Consider the following 20626-nt stretch of genomic DNA (forward strand, 5'->3'; position numbering starts at 1 on the left):
ACTAAAAGTAGGGAATTCGTGTTACTATTCGGTTCAAAATCTCTTGTCGTCGCGAATTCTGTCGAGGAATTTAAAGCTTAAAATATATAAAACGATAATCATGCCTGTTGTTCTGCATGGTTGCGAAACATGGTCGCTTACTCTGAGGAAAGAACATAGATTGAAAGTATTTGAGAACAAGATCCTGAGACGAATATTCGGACCCAAGAGGAACGGGAATGGGGAATGGCGGAAACTTCATAATTTATTCGGTTTCCCAAACATTGTTAGAGCATCAAGTCTAGGAGGCTTAGGTGGGCAGGCCATGTAGCTAGGATGGAACAAAGTAGAAACGCTTTCAAAGTCTTGACTGGAAGACCAATCGGAAAACGACCATTAGGAAGACGTAGGCGCAGATGGGAGGATAATATTAAGATGGATCTCGCAGAGATAGGAATACAAAGTAGAAACTGGATCCAATTGGCTAAGGATAGAAGTCAGTGGAGAGCTTTTGTGAACGCGGCATTGAACCTTCGGGTTCCACAGGCCATAGAGTGAGTGAGTTAGTTATACCAAATTCTTCTGTTAGCTTTTAAAGGCAGTAATTGACGTTTCTTTAATTTAATTCTTAAAGATATAAATATAATACTTCATTGATTGCGTCCTGTACAGTTTCAACCTCTTTGTTTCCTTCATCATTAGATTAAGTCTGTCACATGAAGATCAAATCACTTCATAAACACATTTTGCACTTTTAGTGTAAGGGTTCTAAAAAGTGTTTTAAAGAGTTAGGGGCTATATAACTTATTAAGTGTTAATATATGTGAGTTGTAGTATATCATAATAGTTACTTCTCAATAATTTCTTAAGTCACTAATTATAATTGGGTTCACACTGACTTTGAAAGTCACGGGAATTAAATGATTCAAGGAAATGCTTCAAAATGTGCTGAAAGTGCGGGAAGTTGCTATGTTTCACAAAAAAATCAAGGAAAATGCAATAAGATTTCACGAAAGTATACTAAAAGTTCTCGTTACCCAAGCTATGATAGCAGGCATTAGAGCTACTAGCAGAAAATATGAAAAACATCTCAAAGACCCAATGCAGATTCATAAAGAATAAGATAAAATGCTCTGATAAAGTATTTATCTTTAGAAATAAAGAAGCTTGAGGAGCACCAAAAGTTTTAACACTTCAAGCTTTGAAAGAAGAACAAATTAAAAAAAGAACTGAAATGTTACAGAAGAAGGAAAGTTAAACTTGTGAGTTGTAAATAATCAAAGAAGTAGGCCAACTTAGTTCGTTTATTAGTGTATTTAAAATGTTGAGCTATATAATTATTGTTTGGTATTAATATCTTATTGTATTCCGAATACAGGAAGTTGGACGCATAATAGGTAAGAAAGTAAACGAATACTTTATTAGAAAAATAAACAGAGCGTTAAATAGTTATGAGGCTGGTGATTTTTTTTTAACCTAACCATAAAATAAAAGTGTTCACGATGTCCCAGGTCAGGGAAAATTTAATTTCCCTGTCATGGAAAGTCAGGGAAATCAATATCAGAATGTCATTGTGAACCATGTATAATTTAATTTTTACACCTCTAATGACCCATAATCGACCCATTATTACAGTTTTCCGTTATTCTTTTGTTTGTATTCTATTTCGTATTGCAGTGTTTTATTTTAATTCTTATTTCTGTTCATAATTGTGTGATTTAGCTATTATCTGTTCTTTTAACTGTTTGCCCTACGAAAACATGTCTGATTCGAAATTGTGTTGTGAAGGTAATTTTACGAGATTGGTGCTCTGAACTCTAAATTTATTGCCATTTCTTTTTTCTTTAAAAAAATGGATGATATAGACGGAACATATATAAAATATGTCGTTAGAACAAAATAGGCGATACGAAAACAAGTTCTCGTGACCTGTTAATATCTACACCTCGCTTGAAGATATTCATAATTTAATTAGAAAATACTCATAATAGTCTCTTTACAAGAATAACTGTGCGACGTTCTGAAATGCAGAACTAAACGAATATAGTCCTACCACTGTGATTCCGGATAATACTTTTTTATTTCTAATTGCTATGTACGGATTTCTCTTAATGTATTTCGTTTATATGCATTGGTAAAAGATACGATAGCTTCGATCTTAAGAATAGCGAATGTCCAAGCAGTAATGTGTCAATACGTGGCATATTTGGTTAACAGTATATGCAAGGTTGTATTGGTCTGATCCCATAAATACAGAATCAATAAAATAAATTATACATATTGCGACAAAATAAGTTATAGAATATTGTGCATTATTGAAGTTATTGAATAAATAATAATTGGGTATTTTATTTTATTTAGAATATTTGATGTTTCGAAACATTACCAGAATTACACTATAGTAATTGATTGAATGTAGCATACGTTATGTGTCAAAAAGAATGATGAAATTCGACATGGATTTAGGCCGATTGTTCCATTACCGAAGGCTTTTTTGGCAACTCCCTTTCCTGCATATGGTGTCTAAGATATTGACGTTTATCTGTATACTAGCTGTTATTTTTTTATTTCTGCTGCTAATATTATTCACTCTTGCATGTGATACAAACTTGAACATACTATTTTCTCCAATAAAACAAGTTTGGAATTGTTAAATTTGTTAATATGAGGCGCGTGTTACGTATCTCATTCCGAGTCTCATAAAGGGAGGTCACGTACCTGTTCCTGTAGGAAGTTTGGTGCGTACTGTAAATCTGATGTGAAGAAAAAAATACATTACACACAGATGTGTAAAGTTAGGTATTTAAGTAAGATCAAGAAAAGAAGAGGCAGCACTTAAGGGAGACTCCTACATTTTTATTGCCTATAGGGCTCTCACATTGTGAGTGTATAGAAAGTCGTTAAGTCTGCAGCTTTTCATTAAGAAATCGTTGTAAAAAATATTCTACATATACAACCACTTTATCAAGAGGTCATATTTCAATTTTACAACCATTGCAAAATATGTTTGTGAAGTGTTTTGGTCTTCATATGAGTGACAGCCTGGTGAAAAAGATCACGGAGTAAATGGTTGAAAGAGTATTGGATAGTCTTACAGAATGAGCAACGAGTTTAGGTTATCTATTGTTTTATATAGTTTTAGTTTTATGTACTTTATTTTGACGGCAGTAGAGTTAAAAATGTTAATAGAAAATTTGCTCTCTAGTTCACACAGCATTTTTCTCCTTAATTTGCACAGTAAGAGTCTCAGAAATTCATAAAAGAATTTAAGTTAATTTTGATATAAAACTATTGTTTGACGAAAATAAGACAGAGATGCATTCAGTTTGAACTTCCTTTCTTCTATTCATAATTGTGCCTTGGGTAATACTGTTTATGTCATGTAATTTGTTACCTGGAGATTTGGTTTATGTTCCACAGACATTTATGTAATAAATATTAAATTATTATTGGTGCTATATATGAACTTCATGTAAACAACAAGAACCATGACGATTATTCATGGATCTAGTAGTTCATACTTCCCTTATTTTTCATGAGCATCAAAGTTTTTTGTTATAAATTCTAAAAACATAACATTTAGGATATTGCATTAAGGGCCAGGGAGCTTGAACCGGGTTATCCCTAGCCTACCGCCACATAATACAACAAACATCAGTTAACTCAATAAAAGCTTCCGACGTGGGAAAGTTTTGGATTTCAAATTGTGTTGCTTAGTCCTTCGTGTCGTTCGTGGATAAAACACAGTCTTGGATCAGGAGTAAAGAATCTTTATTTTACTCGATAACATTTACATGGTTCCCGACATGATTTACTCGTGTATCAAGATAGTGTTTGTTTTACAGTTAAACATCATAGAATAAAATATTTCTTTCATATATTGTCAAATGATGTGGGCTAGCTGCAAAGCGTGGCTACCCAAATGTACATCCCTTTGAATTACACTAGTATGGCGAGTTACGAGCTATACAAATTCGCAAATGTGTTGAAATACGTTTCACTGTAAACAAGATAACTTTTTACCTATAACAGGTAGGGGGCTCAAATTTGGTATATACTTACCTTAGGTCGATACCGAGATCCAAGAACCGAACCAGCCATCTAAGTTCACTCTCAAGGTCAAAAAATCAAGTTATTGAAAATTTTTCTAAAATCTATAGAAAGAGACCTATACGTTACAATGACCTTGAAAAGGATATGTGTAAGCAGATGATGCACACTTACCTGTACAAAATACAAACACCATTGAAGAGTAGGAAAAATATTTTTTCTAGGATATTTGTGTGTGTGTGTTAAGTGCCAAATATTAATAACGGTTTAAAATAACATAAAGACAACGGATGATTTTTAAGGTAAATATTATGTATATTCACTAAGGAATATAAAAGCATCGCGCTAACAGTTGTATCGTATCACTACAAATTTGTGTCATTATTTGGAGACGATACTGATACATCTGGTTATCATTTAATGAGGAAGGTATTTAGCGACCAGTAGCTAAAAATTGCGAAAAGGAAACAATATATCCACAATCTATTGCGTTATATTGCCATCTATTGTTTGCATAAGAGTTCACTGAGTTGAGGAACAGGTACTCTGTGATACAATTTGTGAATTAGTTGCTTCAATCTTTCGATGCGTGTGTTATCTTCTATATCATAAGAGTCGATTACTCCAACTCTATCATGTCGTTGATCCCAAAAACCTAAATAAAAGTGCCCATCATCGGTAAGGGGAGAAGATCAACTGTGAATGGAGCATCCTTTCATCACATTATTGATGTATGGCACCGTACTCGAATGTCGAAACATTGTACAGTTTCATCAGTAAAACTTCGTCGAAGACAGAATAAATATTAGAGTAAAGTGAAAACGGCCGGCCAATTATTCGAATAGCGGTTATCGTTTATGTATCCGCTCAATATATAAAAATAAATGTCGATCACAGAAGTTGACACGTCCCGCGTTGGAACCAGGAAAGGTAAAATCTGAAGTTGAAGGAGCTCTCTTACGTCATCATAAAAGTTGAATTCTCTGGCAGATGTAATTCTTGCGAGGATTGAATTGTATTGAGCAGTTGTCCGGCGTGTTGTGCGGATGCCAGCTTTTTCTAGATAAGAGTAGAAATCTTGTACTAATTTATGTGTTTCGGCGTTATATTCATTACTAATACCCATTTTTTAGATAGAACTTCTTGTTTGTATTTTCCTCAATTAGTTTAGCATTTTTACGGGTTGTAGTGCATGTTCTGTCTGTATTTTTCTTGGTTTCGAGGGTGTTTATCTCGATGTTTGCAGCAGAACTCATATCTATCAGTTGGATATCAGGGTTTAAAAATCCTAAACTCTCTTCATATTTCCGACGCTGTAGAAGTGCATGTAAGTGATTTTTTTTCCATCGGAGTTCAGTGAACATTGGGTTGAACATGATGCCGGATAATGTTTTGCATCTACTTATCGCAACATATGTTAATCCCAGGCTAGATTCTCTGTTATCAATGTCTATTACAGCTCTGTCAAGTATGATGCCTTTATTGTCTGATAGATCACGGTGGCAGAGGCGACGGAGGTGAATGATCTTCAACCGACGCCGGGAGGCAGTTTTTTCTTCTCTTTTCTGTTGGAGGATCAGTCGAGAAACACGTCAGGGGCATCATTTCAGACTTCACCTAAGGGAGGCAGGAGCACCACCGACATAAGATTTTCACGATTTGTATTAGTATATTATAGTGCGTCCAGTAAGAGAACGTCTCTGACAGCTCGCAGTGACATTGCCACTACTCGCGTGTCAAGGTTTTTTTCGGTGCAACTGTAGTGGCAATTTAATTAATGGTATAAGACAGAGTGATCGTGGTTGGTAACACTGGTATCAAAGTAGGGGCTGCAATGGCCCACCGCATGTGGTAAGAAACGTCAGAGACCATTTCTTGTTGGCCGTGCTATAGTAGACAGTCGATCTCAAACTCTTGGGGGGTTGCCCCCTCCTGCCCCCCTAAATGACGCCCTTGAAACACGTTTGAGAAAAGTTAATTGAACTCAAGAAGTAAGAATGAGGAAAATTTAATTGATGTAACTATATGTCATTTTACCGTATTTCATTTTTGAAAATGTGATTTCTTTAAAACTACACTCATACCTCGTACTATGGTTTTAATGGGGTTTGAATCTATCATAAGCACCTCGCCATCTTCGTTTCACGAGCGCCTAGTATTATTAGTGTAAAAACTACGGATGCTAGAAATAACAAAAGCTGTATGATACTGTTGAGATAATTGTAATGGCATTGGTCATACCGAGGATAAGCTTAGTTCTTCTCAGGTGCAACGGCAACGGTGAAAGCTGGTTACAAAGAAGGATTTATGGTAGGGGCTGGATAACCTTTAGAGCTTGACCTTCGAGAGAAACAGTTTTGCTTTTTGGCATCTATATTAATGAATCATTGATATATCAAGAGTATATCTAGTTCATTCCACATTCGCTTTAGCACATCCGCACTGAGGTTTTCTACATATGCACGATGTTGTCTTTGAGTTCACACATGTCTCTAAGCTGGAGAAGGGGGTGATGAATTATCTTTTGCAAACTCCAAAAATGAAATCGAAGTGATTGTAGTGTGGTGGAACATACTTTTGAGAAAGGCTTCGTAGTAATTCGTGCTTTTCAGCTGCTGCACGTTCGGGATGCAGCCATTTTGGGATTAGTGCTTGTGTTGCGGGAAGAAATATACATTTAAAAAAAAAAGTTTTATCAATACACCGACTTCCGTTAATTCTCATATAACCGATACATGTTCAAAAGTATAAATTTCTCCGTGCATCACTGTATATTTGAAACAAAATATTTACAAAATTACAATATTTATATAAAACTTTATATTTAATCCAACATAGTTTTAAGAGAATTCATCTTCCTTAGCAATAGATCGGAAATTGGGAATTCACAGATCGAATCTCTTCGAAATATTTCTTTTTCCTGAAATGTATTTCTGTTAGCAAATAATGTTTACTTGCCTTCGAGTTATATTGTCCTAGAATATTAGTATAATATTGATGATAATTAAATCCGTATGAATAAAAAGTCTTTTTCACTTTTTTTAAGGATACTTCAAGAAACAAGGCTTTAGCAAAGATATCAAGCTATCTAAGCCAGTGTACTCAGGATATATAAAGGATTATGAAGGGGCAACTCTTATGCATTGCGAATTGAATCCTCGCATTGTGTACACAGAATTCACAGCAGTTGTGAGGAAACAAAAAGAAGTAAGTTTGCTATTTTTCTTGTTACATTAAGTTCGCAAGAAACGTAAATGACATGTTATTAAATGTATCAGCTCTCTAATATGTTTTATTTTTAGTTGTATTATCGAACTATTTCACTTCTTTTTCTTCTCTTGACTTTACCTAAGAAGGTGGATTTAGTAAATTATGTAGATATTAAATCAGGAAATTGTCGCACAAGACTAGGCACAGTCGGACCAATGAACATTTCTTTGTGGACAGGATTTATTTCCACCACAGACTTGGGAAGATAGTAGTACTACTTACTGTGCGTAATATAAAAATAATATGAAAAGAACAGCTATAATGTGATTCATACTTCTTATATAACTTTATCAAAGTTCCTTCATTCTTTTTCAAACAAACATGCAATCTCAAGTCAGTATGATTAGTAAATAATTTACACGCAGTCCAAACCAGTACACATTAAGAACGGTAAAAATCATGCAGCTACATCTGACGACGCTAAAAAAATATACTATATACAATTAATTCTTGCTTCAGCATGCCTATTAAGTAGCAGTTCATACATACATCTTATTAATTCAGTATTTTGCATTAATTATATTTCATTGTTGTATATCGTTTATTGGCAACGCTGGAAACATATTTGCGTAGGTATTTTCTTTGTGTGTGTGTTTCATATACATGTGAAGTGTCGATAACAGATTATTTGCTAACAGACGCTATAGGATACGTATTTGTAAGTAAAGTACTGTTAAACCTTGTATACCCAAAAAAAAAAAAAAAAAAAAAAAAAAAAAAAGTTAATCTTAAATTATTTCAGTAGTCTCTGCTACTGTTTTCAATAACTTCTTCAATTGCTACGCTAAATCCAATCATCTTAGGACTATTCCAAAAGAGGACAACGTCATTACTTTGAAAACAAATTACGAAATAACAGAAGTTTATGAAGCACTTGTATATATTTTCTGGAATTTAAAAGTGGAACGATTATATATAAATTGATTAGTACACTCACTGAACGAAGGCAATCACTAAACACTAGGGGGAAAAAAACTAATCCAATCACAATGCGTCTCGTCTTCGTCGTCTTGAAAATTAAGATTAACATTAATATTCCACTGAATTTGTGACCTTAGTTAAGGTGTGTGTAGAAAATTTGTTATATTATCGTAGATTGACAAGTGTTTTTAGTACAGGGAATTTTATTCTCCATACTTGGTATAATAACAGATAATAATATTTCTTCTTTTTACAGAAATCTCTGATGTGTTGTTGAAACAATCGACGATCCAACTCCGAGCCACATTTAGTTTTAAGAAACTGATGTACATGCTAATGAGGTATTAAACTTTGGTAAAAAAAAAAAAAAAAGTATTTAAATCTTTTATTTAGGTTAAGTTCCCTTATTCGCAAAACCGTTAGTGTAGGTTTTAACTATTTTATTATTTCCAGAGATATTTCTACAACATTTATCACTCACAGCATACGAACTACCAATGCCTCTATATGTTTATAACTTTCTGCCAATTCTTGCCACTTTTACAACAATTACACTTACAATTTTTTCACAACGTCTTAATTCAGCTTTATCAATCATTTCTCTTTTCTGCTAACTCAAGTATAACTAATTCCGCTCTATAAGTAATCTCCACTAACTTCAGTATACAACTCAACAACTAATTCATCTTCAGTAGGTCTAAAATCAACAACAACTGTTTCTAATCACATTAACAACTCTTTCTCTTGTTTTGGCTAATGCCTAGGGTTTTTTTTTAAATACCTAACTCCCTACGTTCCTATCCTACCGATTAAACTGTTCACCTCTACTTGTGGAAATGGTTTAAAACTAAATGTGGCACAGAGTTCGATTGTCGTTTGTTTCATCAACATATCAGATTTCTGCAAGGATAAGAAGTTTAATTATTACTCACAGTCACAAGTATGGAGAATAAAATTCCCTACAGTAAAACTCTTGTAAATCTAATTATAAGTGACTTCTTACTGCCCACAAGATCGGTGAAACTGACTGGTTTTCCAATATGAGATTCTGAATTTATTGCTCTATCCATTTGAGATAATTCAGTTTTAAAAGCACCATTCACATGCTGCTTGTTCTTGGGAAAGATACGGTGGTGGTTTCCCGTTGCCTTTCTCCAGTTAGAAATGCTCTTTTCTGCCGATACTCTACTAGTTTTCGCCGTTGCACACTGCTATCGTAGGTATGCTTGGATCTTTTCTGTAGACCGGGATCTTCAGAGTGAGGACCACTCTACAGGTCAAAGTATCTTTGCCCAGGATTCGCCCCTAAGAGGCACATGCGGCGTCCTAACACACATAAACTCAGTGCAACATTAATGTTAAGTCTTAATTTTTCAAGATGATGATGAGGTGCATTGTGATTGGCTTAACTGTTTTTTTCTAATATTTAATGATTGTCTTCGTTCATAGTGAGTGCACTACTCAAGTTAATGTAAATTCGTTACTTACAAAATTATTTACAAAAGAAGCTTCACAAATTTCTGTTATTTCGTAATTTGTTTTCTAAGTAATGAAGTTGTCCTCGTTTGGGATAGTCTTAAGATGAGAGAATCCACAATATTTTCAGCGTAGCAGTTCAAGAAGTTACTGAAGAAAATAGCAGAGGTACTGAAATAATTATATAAAGATTAACTCTTTTACGGATACAAGGTTAGTAATATTTCATTTCATTACAGATTATCGAACATTATTAGATTACTTCGATAATTGATTTCAATGTAACATACATTTAGAAATGAAATCATAAATACAGTAAAATAATATTTCGACATGAAATCAGAAACATAATAAATTAAAATAAAAAAATACTAAAATAAGAATATTCAAGCGCAGAGAGATTGCGCGTGAAACAGCCAGGGCATTACGTACTAGTTTTAGTGTTAATTGACTGTTTTGTTGGTAGTGTGCAGATTGATTAAAATTAAAATCATAATACATGCGAGATTTAACTAACCAAAACATTCATGACTCTCGTGATAGAATTTCTGCGATAAATACCCTTTGAATGAATTGAGATAATATAATTATGAAATTTTAGTTATTTATTTATTTATTTCATGTGACCATTGTTTGTAGGATAGAAGTACAATAATACGTACATATAGAATAAAATATAGGAGAACCTTTTTCAAAATGTCTACCTTTGCTGCCAGAGAAGATGTCAGTTTATACAAGATGCTAGTTCATGTAGTGTTTAAAAGATGTACTCAACTTAACAGGTTTATTCCACTGCAGACCACAGTACATTTAAGAGACGATGTGGTCAGCATTATGCTTTGGTCTATCTTTCTTTTTACGCATTTGATTGAGCCTAGGTATGAGTCTGAGGGATTGTGGACGAGGTTAGAATACAGGAATAAATTCTTACCCATCCGGGATCAAAATTGTCCGTTGGATGCGAGACACGTCACACTACTTTTCAACATATTCGGTACTGAAATTCAGACACTGCTCACAACATGGGATAAACTTTTGTACTTTGATGCTGTAACAGTCAGCCTCCTGGGAGTGGAACCAGTGTATAACAGACGTCTGCACTTATTCATCACTATCAAAATTTTTACCGGATAGGAATTTCTTAAAGTGTAAGAAGCAGGGTTGGCAAAAACCATGATTTTTATTGAAAAAAAAAACAAAAAACCAGGCTTTTTTGGTTTAAACCCTTTTTTTTTTAACCAGGTTTTTTTGGTTTATATAATTTACTCTATGTATTTATATTACATATGGACAGAAATAAGTTTGTTTCGCCTTGGTGTTATTATGCAACAAGCGGGTTATGTTGGAAGGGATCACATAACGCTTAAAGCGGAATCCAACCTCTTCTCGGCTTACATCCGAGGGAAATTGTCCTTCATTTGGACTCGAAACCGGGACTAATTGGCCACAACTGCGATACGTCTGCCGACTCACTCACGAAGGACTCCTGATAAAATACGTTATACTGATCTTTACATACTTGTTAATATAATTGTCAAGAGTCATTTCAGAAGGACAAAAAGATAAATAGTTGAACAAGTGAAACCATTATACAGCTTTACATATGGACAACTTCAAAATACTACATAGTACAGAAGAACTAATTTAGTCCAAGTTAGTTCACTACGACTTTTATTAGTCAAAGTTAAAGAAGTACAACGACTTAATTGGCGTATCAGTACGAAAAGTGAATAAAGATACGAATTATTTGAGTGCACTTTGACCCATTTATACATAAATAGATATCAAAGATACTTCTGATTTCAATAAATGCCTCTCGTTCGGTTTGTGTGACTCCCCCCCCCCCCCCCCCATTAAACTGGTATTTAATATAACAATTTTTGCATGGGTTTAAGTTATCTGGCTTTTTGTTGTTTCTGCGAGAAGGAACGCTTCTTTCAAGAAAACAATTCCTGTAATTGAAAATATAAAGGTTGGAAGACTACGGAAATACGTTGAGGGTGAGTCAGAAATACATTTTCGTTTCAGGTTGAGTTTTTGAGTATGGGATAATCAATGTTTGTGAATATGGATGTGTACTATAGAAATATTTTCCATATTTTCTGTATGGAATGGAGACTGTGATGATATTGAGTAAGGATGTACGGAATAAAGGATTTTTATAGTTTGGAGTCTTTTATTTCGGTAGTTTTTTGTGCCATTGAATTGTCTATTGATAAGATTACGTAGTATCCCTAATTGGAGAGTGCTGTCGAGAGGATCTTCAGATATTAGTTAAGGGAAGATGTGAAACAGAAGGCTACCCGAAAAGTGAAGGCATAAGATAAGGAACGTTTGATGTACAGAGGGTGGCGGCTCTTGATGTGTCAGTATTGTATATTGTTGGTAGGGTTAATGTGTATATCAATCTCCAGATGTTAATACTAAAGTCTGATGATAGAAACCTGCAACAACTCTATGTTTCAATATTGATTGACATACACCAAAAGCGATAAGAGATAGCAAGAACCGTTTTTTCCTGGGAATCAATTAGTGTTCCAGAAGAAGATACCATCTTCCCTCTGTACCGTATATTGAAAGCAGTAGTGAGAAATCAACCATCTACGGTTTAAACATTCATTGCTATAGAGTAAAAACGGTAATTGGTAGCAAAAGCAGTTTTCTGCAATCAGTTGAGCGTCCCAAGGATATATTCCATCTCCACTCTCATCTTGCTACTACGATCGGAGGTAGTATAAATGTACCACCACTTCCGGTTTCAATATTAGTCAAGAAAATACAAGCCAAATTTCTTCACGTGGTATACACCTGACCCTGCTACTTGTTCTTTCTCTGCTTCTTTAGCAAAAGGGTCTATAGGTTTGTGTCTATGTAAGTGTGGTTCTGCAATTCATTATATATATCAAGTAAACTAAATTTATGAATAATTATGCATGAATTTTGGAATTTGCTCTTATATTTAGCTTATGAGTGTTATATGCTAGCATATGTTCGTGAATTCGAATAAATAAATATATAGTCTTTTATATTGAATGTAACACAAAAGACATTCAGTAATAGAGGATAATAGAAACTGGAAAATAAATTTTGTTAATAGGAACTGAAAGACTACGGGAATCAAAATAAAATATTGTTTTGTCTGTTTTACAGATATTAAAGAAGTTGATTGAAATGCGACAAAATGAGGTACAGAAAATTCATCCTGGACTAACTTGCTTCAGAGAAGGAGTTAGATCCATTCCTATCGAAAGTATACCAGGAATACGAGAAACAGGATGGCGTCCACCAGCACGCACTACTCGGGTAACAAGAAATACTGAAGAAGCATCAGATCCAGATGTTTTACACGGAATTTTGAAGAATGTGTTGAATCAAGTAAGTATAAATTGTAATTGGTAAAGACTAATGAATATTTGTGATAATTGTTCAAGTATAAAGACACAATATCCAGTAATTGATGCTTCCATCAGCAAGTACTGTAGCAAGACTAGATGTTGAAAGTATAATGATCAATTATTGGAAATCGAACATTTAGTAAGCTTTTCTCTATTTTCATAGTAAACGTTGTTTCATTAAAACATCTCGAAGAACGGTTGTTGCATGGAAACGGTATACAATTAAAAAGCTTAAAATAGTAAATAAATAAAAATATGCAATTATGGGCTATTACAGGTTTGATTCTGCATCTGCTTTTCTTCTAATAGTTAAAATATAAATATGATTTAGTTGATAGAACATATGCGGCGTTCCGGGTAATAAGGGCGAGTTGAGTTGAGTTGAGTTTAGTTTAGCGTCCCTTTCGGCAGCGAGGCTATATGAGACGTGGACCTACTGATTAACGTGGAATCCGAACCACATGAGCTCCCACCGGGAATCGAACCCGGGTCTCCCACGCCAAAGGCGCGTACGCTAACCGCTTAGCCACGGAGGAGCTCGTAATAAGGGCGAATTTAACGGAAGTTACGTGCAAGTTGAGCGCTTGGAAATTATATTTGAGATGTTCGGATAATAACACCAAACTGCTCTTTGACAGCCATTCTCGTCCTATATGTGTAGTTTGTGGAAGTCGTTCCTCTTTCCCATAGAAAATATAATTTCAAAATAAACAGACGGTTATTATGATCGTTCAGAATGCATTTTCAGGTAACAAGGCTCTGTTGAGTTCACCCTTACTATGCAGAACGCCCCATATATGTACTTTCATCAGCAACATCATGAAGTTGCAGTACATCATTCATTTCACTATATTCTCCTCCATTGCAGTGACGTAACTGGGCGGCGAACGGGGCTTGTGCCGGATTGGGAGGGCTCAAAATTTGGCAAATATTTGGGGCAGTGTTTTGGTTTGGTTGGTCGGTGGGGAGCGCTAAGGCGAGTTCTTGCCTCGGGCGACAACTAGCCTAGGTGCGTCGCTGCTCCAGTGATGGAATTTATGATATCCTAATATTTTTATTCAGACAGTAAATATCCCTTGTCTCAAAATCATTTTAGTGAGATCGCAGAGTCCTTCATTCCTTTGCTGTTAGAGCACTTCTGTGTTATGTTTACAATCTTAAGTTGTAAACTAAATCTTTAAAAAAAAAATTAATTTAATTTTACATAAAATACTGGAAGTTTATAGTCGCATCGTGAATATATAAGACAATTCTTCTAAGTTTAATTTTCAAACATGTCATTTAGGATTTGGAAGCGTTGCGGGTTTGCCTTCAGGTATTGTTTTGGGGAGATTTTTGTATCGTTATGTTATGGCCAAAGGTTGTATTTCTGTGATGTAAGCTTCTTTTGCCATTGACTTCTGAATAAATTGGTCTTAAAATCAAATTCTTCAAATTACTAAGGAATAGTTAAGCTGACTCATATTACAACTATTAACTTAAGCTTTTGAATGCGTCTAAATATTTATCATTGATTACAAACTATTCTTCAAAGTAAGTCAATATTTTGTTTCCAGAATGTTACCTGTAAGCAAACTTCTTTCATTATAGAATGGAAGCCATGAAATGTGATTAAAATAGTCTATTTATGTATGTAATCTACTTATGTAATAAAAATAAACCACTGCCGAAAGTAGTAGTTTCCTTTGAAAATTCTGGCATTAATAAATATTTAGACACTTTCAAGCGATTAAGTTAAATCTTTAATCTAATCAAATTCTCTGTAACACAAAAGGAAAGATGCTAGGACTGATCCAATCGTTCGGAAGTTATTAGAGAAAGAAATAATTTCTTAAAGTTAGTATCGTCACTAAGAATTTACCGTTTGGAAAGGAGTTAAAGGCGGTTGGATTTCGGTTAGAAGTAGTTCTTGGCTATTTTTATCTTAAAGCTGAACGCTGCTTAGTTTAATGAATATCATAGATGTTGGTTTATTTTCTTTGCTGGTAATTGGAGAAGTTGTCATCTTTGTTTGCGGGGGATAGCATAAAAATCTCTCCCTCATAAAAATCTAATGACGTTACTATTATTTTTAATAGGGCGCGTATTTAAGCAGTTTCTTAGAGGAAGTAATCTTATAACTCAGAGCCTTTTTTAAACTGTTTCCAAAAGATTTTTGTGAGTTACCGCCAGCGAAGAAGGTTATAGTTCACAATGACAGCAATTTATTTTCATTGAAGTAAGTGCAGTATTGAATTTACACACTAAGTCTGTATGGTGAGGCTTACAACGCCATCCAACTTGACTCGTTTTCATTGTTGCTGCAGAGAAACTTCCTTGCTATTATAAATTAATCTCTTGAAATGAATAATAATATTGTGAAATTCTTGAGTAGTTCTCGATTATCGATTTTAACAAGTTTGAATATATAAGTACTTTTTAGACACATTATAAGCTGATTTCAATGTGAGAATCTTAATTTATACTGGTCTATTCTAATTCCAGGTAAAAGCTCACAATACTGCCTGGCCTTTCCTGAAGCCAGTGGACAAAAACGAGGTTCCAGATTACTATGATCATATAAAATATCCAATGGGTAAGTTAATGTATAGTATCCTATCTGGCCAAAAGTATCCGGACACCCAGTGATACGAAGTTGGAGAGTCCTGAGGCAGATATTAATAGGGTGTTGGTCCCGCTTTTGCATCTATGAGAGCCTGCACACATCTAGGGAGACTATCCACCAGTTTTTGATATGTGGCAATAGGAATGTAGGTGAAGTGAGTTCTTGCAGGGAAGATAGTCGTCTTGGCTGGCTACTTAATTTGCGTTCCAACTCGTCACAAAGGGTCTCAAAGGGATTGAGATCGCGGCTCTGAGAGGACCAGTCCAATTTTTGAATGCCTATTTCGTCAAACCATGGCTGTATAAGTCTCGATCTGTGACTGGGGCAGTTATTCTGCTGGAAGAGAAATGGGCCCTTCCCGAAATATTGCCATAGATTTGGGAGAGCAGCATTGTCCAGAATGTTCAAATACTTCTTAGAGTCCATGTTTCCCACAATACAAACTAAGAGACCCAGTCCAAACCATGAAAAACACCCCCACACCATGACGCTGCCACCACCAAACTTCACAGTCAGCACAATGCAGTCATTGCAGAAGCGCGCGTCCTGGCATGCGCCACACCCAGACCCGTCCATCGGACTGCCAAATTGTATACCGGGATTCGTCACTCCACAGAACACGTTTCCACATGTCCAACGTCCAATGTCGGTGAGATTTGCACTATTGCAATCGACGCTTCCCATTTTGGGGACTGATCTTGGGCTTGTGCGCGGCTGCACAACCATGGAATCCCAGGTTTGTTAACTCGCGACGAAAAGCCTTGCTGGTAGCAACAACGCCCGATGCACTTTGAAATTCCTGTCTGATTTCTACCAACGAGGACTTGCAATTTTGTTTCACTACATGTTTGAGCGTTCTTCGGCTGCGTTCAGTATTTTCGGCCTGCCACTTCCTTTGTCGATCGTTTCATTGCCTCGACGTTTCCACTTAATAATTACATCCCACACAGTGGATTTCGGCCTCTGTAGCATATCCGCAATTTGACGAACAGATTTCTCACTATCATGCCACAATCAAAGTCACTGAGCTCCGTAGACTTTACTCATTGTAGAACGATCGCATCACTGTGACCTTTCACACTACTCCCGATACTGTTCTCGCTTTCAGTTACGCGCCACTTGACGTCACTGGCCTGATCCACTTCTTCGGAGGGGTGTCCGAATACTTTCGGCCAGATAGGGTATAAGAGAATGTCTAATAATGAGTCGCGACATTACGACACTAGAATTGCTTTATTTATATATACATATAATAATAATAATAATAATAATAATAATAATAATAATAATAATAATAATAATAATAAAGCACTTGAAAGCAGAAAATAATTCATTACTATTATGTATAAAAATTTTTGAAGTCGTGCCAAGCCTAACGCTTTAATGACTCATAATATTACCATCGAAATAAAAAATATAGATAATAAAGTATTTTCTGCTTTCAAGCACTTCGTTATTATTATCGTCTGCTTTTTAGTCCTTGAATTATTTTATGCCTTTTATTTTTAGGTTAATTTTGATGATATGGAGCGTATTCCTCATCACTAACTATTAACTCAAAATTAACTTTATCAGAAAAAGAAAACGATAACGTAAACATATAAATAACAACAAATACAACAGAAGAACATAAAGTCACATCGCAATAAATAAAATGGTGATAATCATACTTGTAATTGGACCGTCGTATATCCCTATAGCTTCACTGTTAGTAGACTGCGGATATTTAGGTACTTCAAACAGAAAATATACACAATAAGAGTATATTTCAAACTGTCATGCATTGAAAAATTTGGCATTTCCGAGATATCCAAGAAAAACATGCTTTATATATATGCAAAAAATATATATATACAGGGTGGGCCATTTTAATTAATCCACGGAAATATCTGAAAAATGATAAAACATAGAAGAAATGTTTCAAGTACACGTTATATATTGCTAAGGGGGAAACCCAATTCCGTCAAAAGTACCCCTCCCTGCCCCCCCTAAATGGGGGTAACTTTGAAATGTCAAATGGGAACATGGGTCGAGTAATACCTCGTTCGAAAGGTCTTGGAAAACTAAGTAACGCTGTACCAAAAGATGTTCCATATTGTGCACCGGTTTCAAAATGGACGCCATAATATGGTTCGGAAACTCCAGTACCCGTAACGTGAAAACCATGGAAGGTAAATGAATGGAACAAAATTGAAATACGTAAATATCATAGGGCATATCGAACGGTGTGGTCCCTGTGATTCCAGTGGCCTCCCTGAAGGGGTCTTGTGGGCTAACTTAAAAATTTCAATGTCCGACCGGAATTCGGTTCGGGCGTACGTTTGACCCATCCAATGCTGTTTGGAAGGCAAACTTCATGCATAGAAAATTGGTGCACTAAGTTAACGCGGATGGCCACAGTTACATTTTGATTAACTATTAGTATTCATGTCATATTGTGAGCTTGAGGGACGAAACGGTGTGTACGTATATCCCCGAAATGCTTTCTGAATAACCAGCACGCATTGCATAAAAGTTTCTCTTTTTTAAGTCACTACAGCGTCATCCTTACAAACAAATGTTTCAACCACACCATACCTATTTGTAAGGTTAGCCTTAATTTACGAATTAAAGTAGAGTTCTCGTTTGAACTTTCAATTTACTTTCCACCCCACTCACATACAGAGCGCAGGGAGAGATTATTTTGCAGGACTTGGGTTTCTCTCTATACATTATGGCAATTTTACTCTAATATTTTTATCTCTGTTGTATTATTCTCGAGCCTTGGAACGCCTCCGTGGTTTTCCTATTTAATTTTCGTTATTTTCATTTATGTCTAACCGTATTCATACTATGGGCACTAGACGATTTCTTAGACACAGTCACCATGTCTTTGCGATCATTTTGAAAACGGTGTCTCATGTCGAAAATTTTCTTACACAAGCTGTTTGATATTAATTTGTCTATGTAACGTGATGTTACTCGCTTCAAGCTGCTATTTGAAATTTTCAAGTTGGCCCCGGATACCTTTCAGTTGGCCCTTGGAGTCACCCCGACAACACCTCTCGATGTGCCTTACGTCAGTTAGCTACTCCAGTTTTTCTTTTGATGATTTATCTCCAATCGCTTTCACACTACGGGTACTAAACCTTTTCTCTGACACGGATACTATGTTTCGGCGGCCTTTTGAGAACACTGCCATTTCACATCAATCGTTTTCTCCTGCAATATGTTAGATTTTGCAAGATTTATCGAACGAGGTACCACTCGACTCATGTTACTATTTGAAATTTTGAAGTTAGCCCCCAAGACCCCTTTAGGGAGGCCACTGGGATCACACGGGTAAAGAACACATTTTTTCTTTCTAGGTACATGTGATTAACTCACGGCTTTTTAGATTTTTAAAAAATTCTGTTACTTACAAAACCCGTTGATTAAAACATTTTGTAGTATCGTTGTTAATTGGCCTTTTATAATTTTACTAAGAACGAAATCATCCAGATTATTTACACCCCGCCATCTTATATTTCCCTGTTTACTTCTTAGTAAACCATAGTTGCCAGTTCATAATTGGAACTGTTTTCATATTGGGTGATTTTTGGCTGTAGTGTGTATTATTACAAATTGAGATATTTATGCATTATAATTGTTTTTAGAGAATATAGAGGTGAATGTTAAAAATTTAAATAAGTGTTCCGTACATCTTTTAAATAACGATAAGCTTATCTGTCGAGATGAAATGTGGATGTGATACAATTATAATAACAGAGGTAATAGCTCTAGCTATCCATTGAAAAAAAAAAACGAAAATCCGCATCCGTTCGAGAATAGTACTTATGTGGAATAGTACAGAACACATCTTTATGTTATATGGATCCACCGTTAAAGTTACTGTTACCAGTCAAAGTATTAACGAATTGACTCCATTAATGAACGTGGACGATATAAGCGCTCTAGCTATGCGTTAAAAAAAAAACAGAATTGAAAAACTCGCTTTCGTTCAAGAGTGATCGTGTGGAGTAACGGACGGATGAAATCGTAATAAAATACAAATTTATTACTTTATATTTGTGTACTTAACTTGTCTAATATTTCAACGACTTCCTTTAATATGGCTTTCCTTGGGGAAGTATCTTCTACTTACAGAACGGTGCGAGTCTTTATAGGTCTCGATAACTTCGTCTTCTTTTCCTTATGTTATCTAAGGGAAAGCACTGGATATAAATTATAATCATCTCTACTAGGTACGCAAAGAAAATAAGAGGAAACTATAGAAACTTAAAAAGACCCATTTATCTGTAAGTAGAAGATATACTACTCCGAGACAAATCTCAGCAAAGGAAATGGTCGAAATATTGGGTAAGTTCATAATTACGCATGTATAAGGCAACAAAGGTTTACTTTATTTATATAGTACAATTTGTATAAAATGAAATCTGCCACATTTTGTAAGTCTAAAGGCCTATCCGGTTGCAATGATGTGAACAGACTTTGGGGCAGATGGCTGAAATTCAGCTCTAATGTAGACGAGACTATGTAGATTCTATATTCCAAAATCAAATTGTCCTAAAATTGATACAGCAAAAATGGCACGAAACATTAACATCAATGTCAATGGAAAATCAATATATATATATATATATATATATATATATATATATATATATATATATATATATAAAATAATTCCTCCACTTATCTTAGAAACCAAAAGAAGGATATTGCTGAAATTCAGTTTAAATATAGATGAGGTATGCAGATTCTATGTTCCCAAAGCAAATTGTCCTAAAATGGATGGAACATAGTTAAAAAGGAGGAAATATTAACATAAATGTCAATGGAAAATCAATGAAAAAATTATTTCGTCCACATATCTCAAAAACTATAATAAGAAGATGGCTAATTGAAAGCTTATCGCAAAGACATAATGAAGAGCTTAAAGATGATGTAC

General features: G+C 35.0%; 1 protein-coding gene across 2 annotated transcripts in view; it reads left to right on the top strand.

The window, feature by feature from the left end:
- Positions 1–20626, top strand: part of Gcn5 (Gcn5 acetyltransferase) — a 158942-nt gene that overhangs the window by 135314 nt on the left and 3002 nt on the right. For both annotated transcript variants that reach the window (XM_081736712.1, XM_081736713.1), the window contains exons 13-15: positions 7076–7236; positions 12847–13071; positions 15576–15666. In XM_081736712.1, the coding sequence (XP_081592838.1) occupies positions 7076–7236; positions 12847–13071; positions 15576–15666 (477 nt within the window). The remainder of the gene's footprint in view (positions 1–7075; positions 7237–12846; positions 13072–15575; positions 15667–20626) is intronic.

The sequence above is a fragment of the Thermobia domestica genome, chromosome 13 (assembly GCF_964235325.1).
Source record: "Thermobia domestica chromosome 13, izTheDome1.hap1.1, whole genome shotgun sequence".
NCBI lineage: Eukaryota > Metazoa > Arthropoda > Insecta > Zygentoma > Lepismatidae > Thermobia > Thermobia domestica.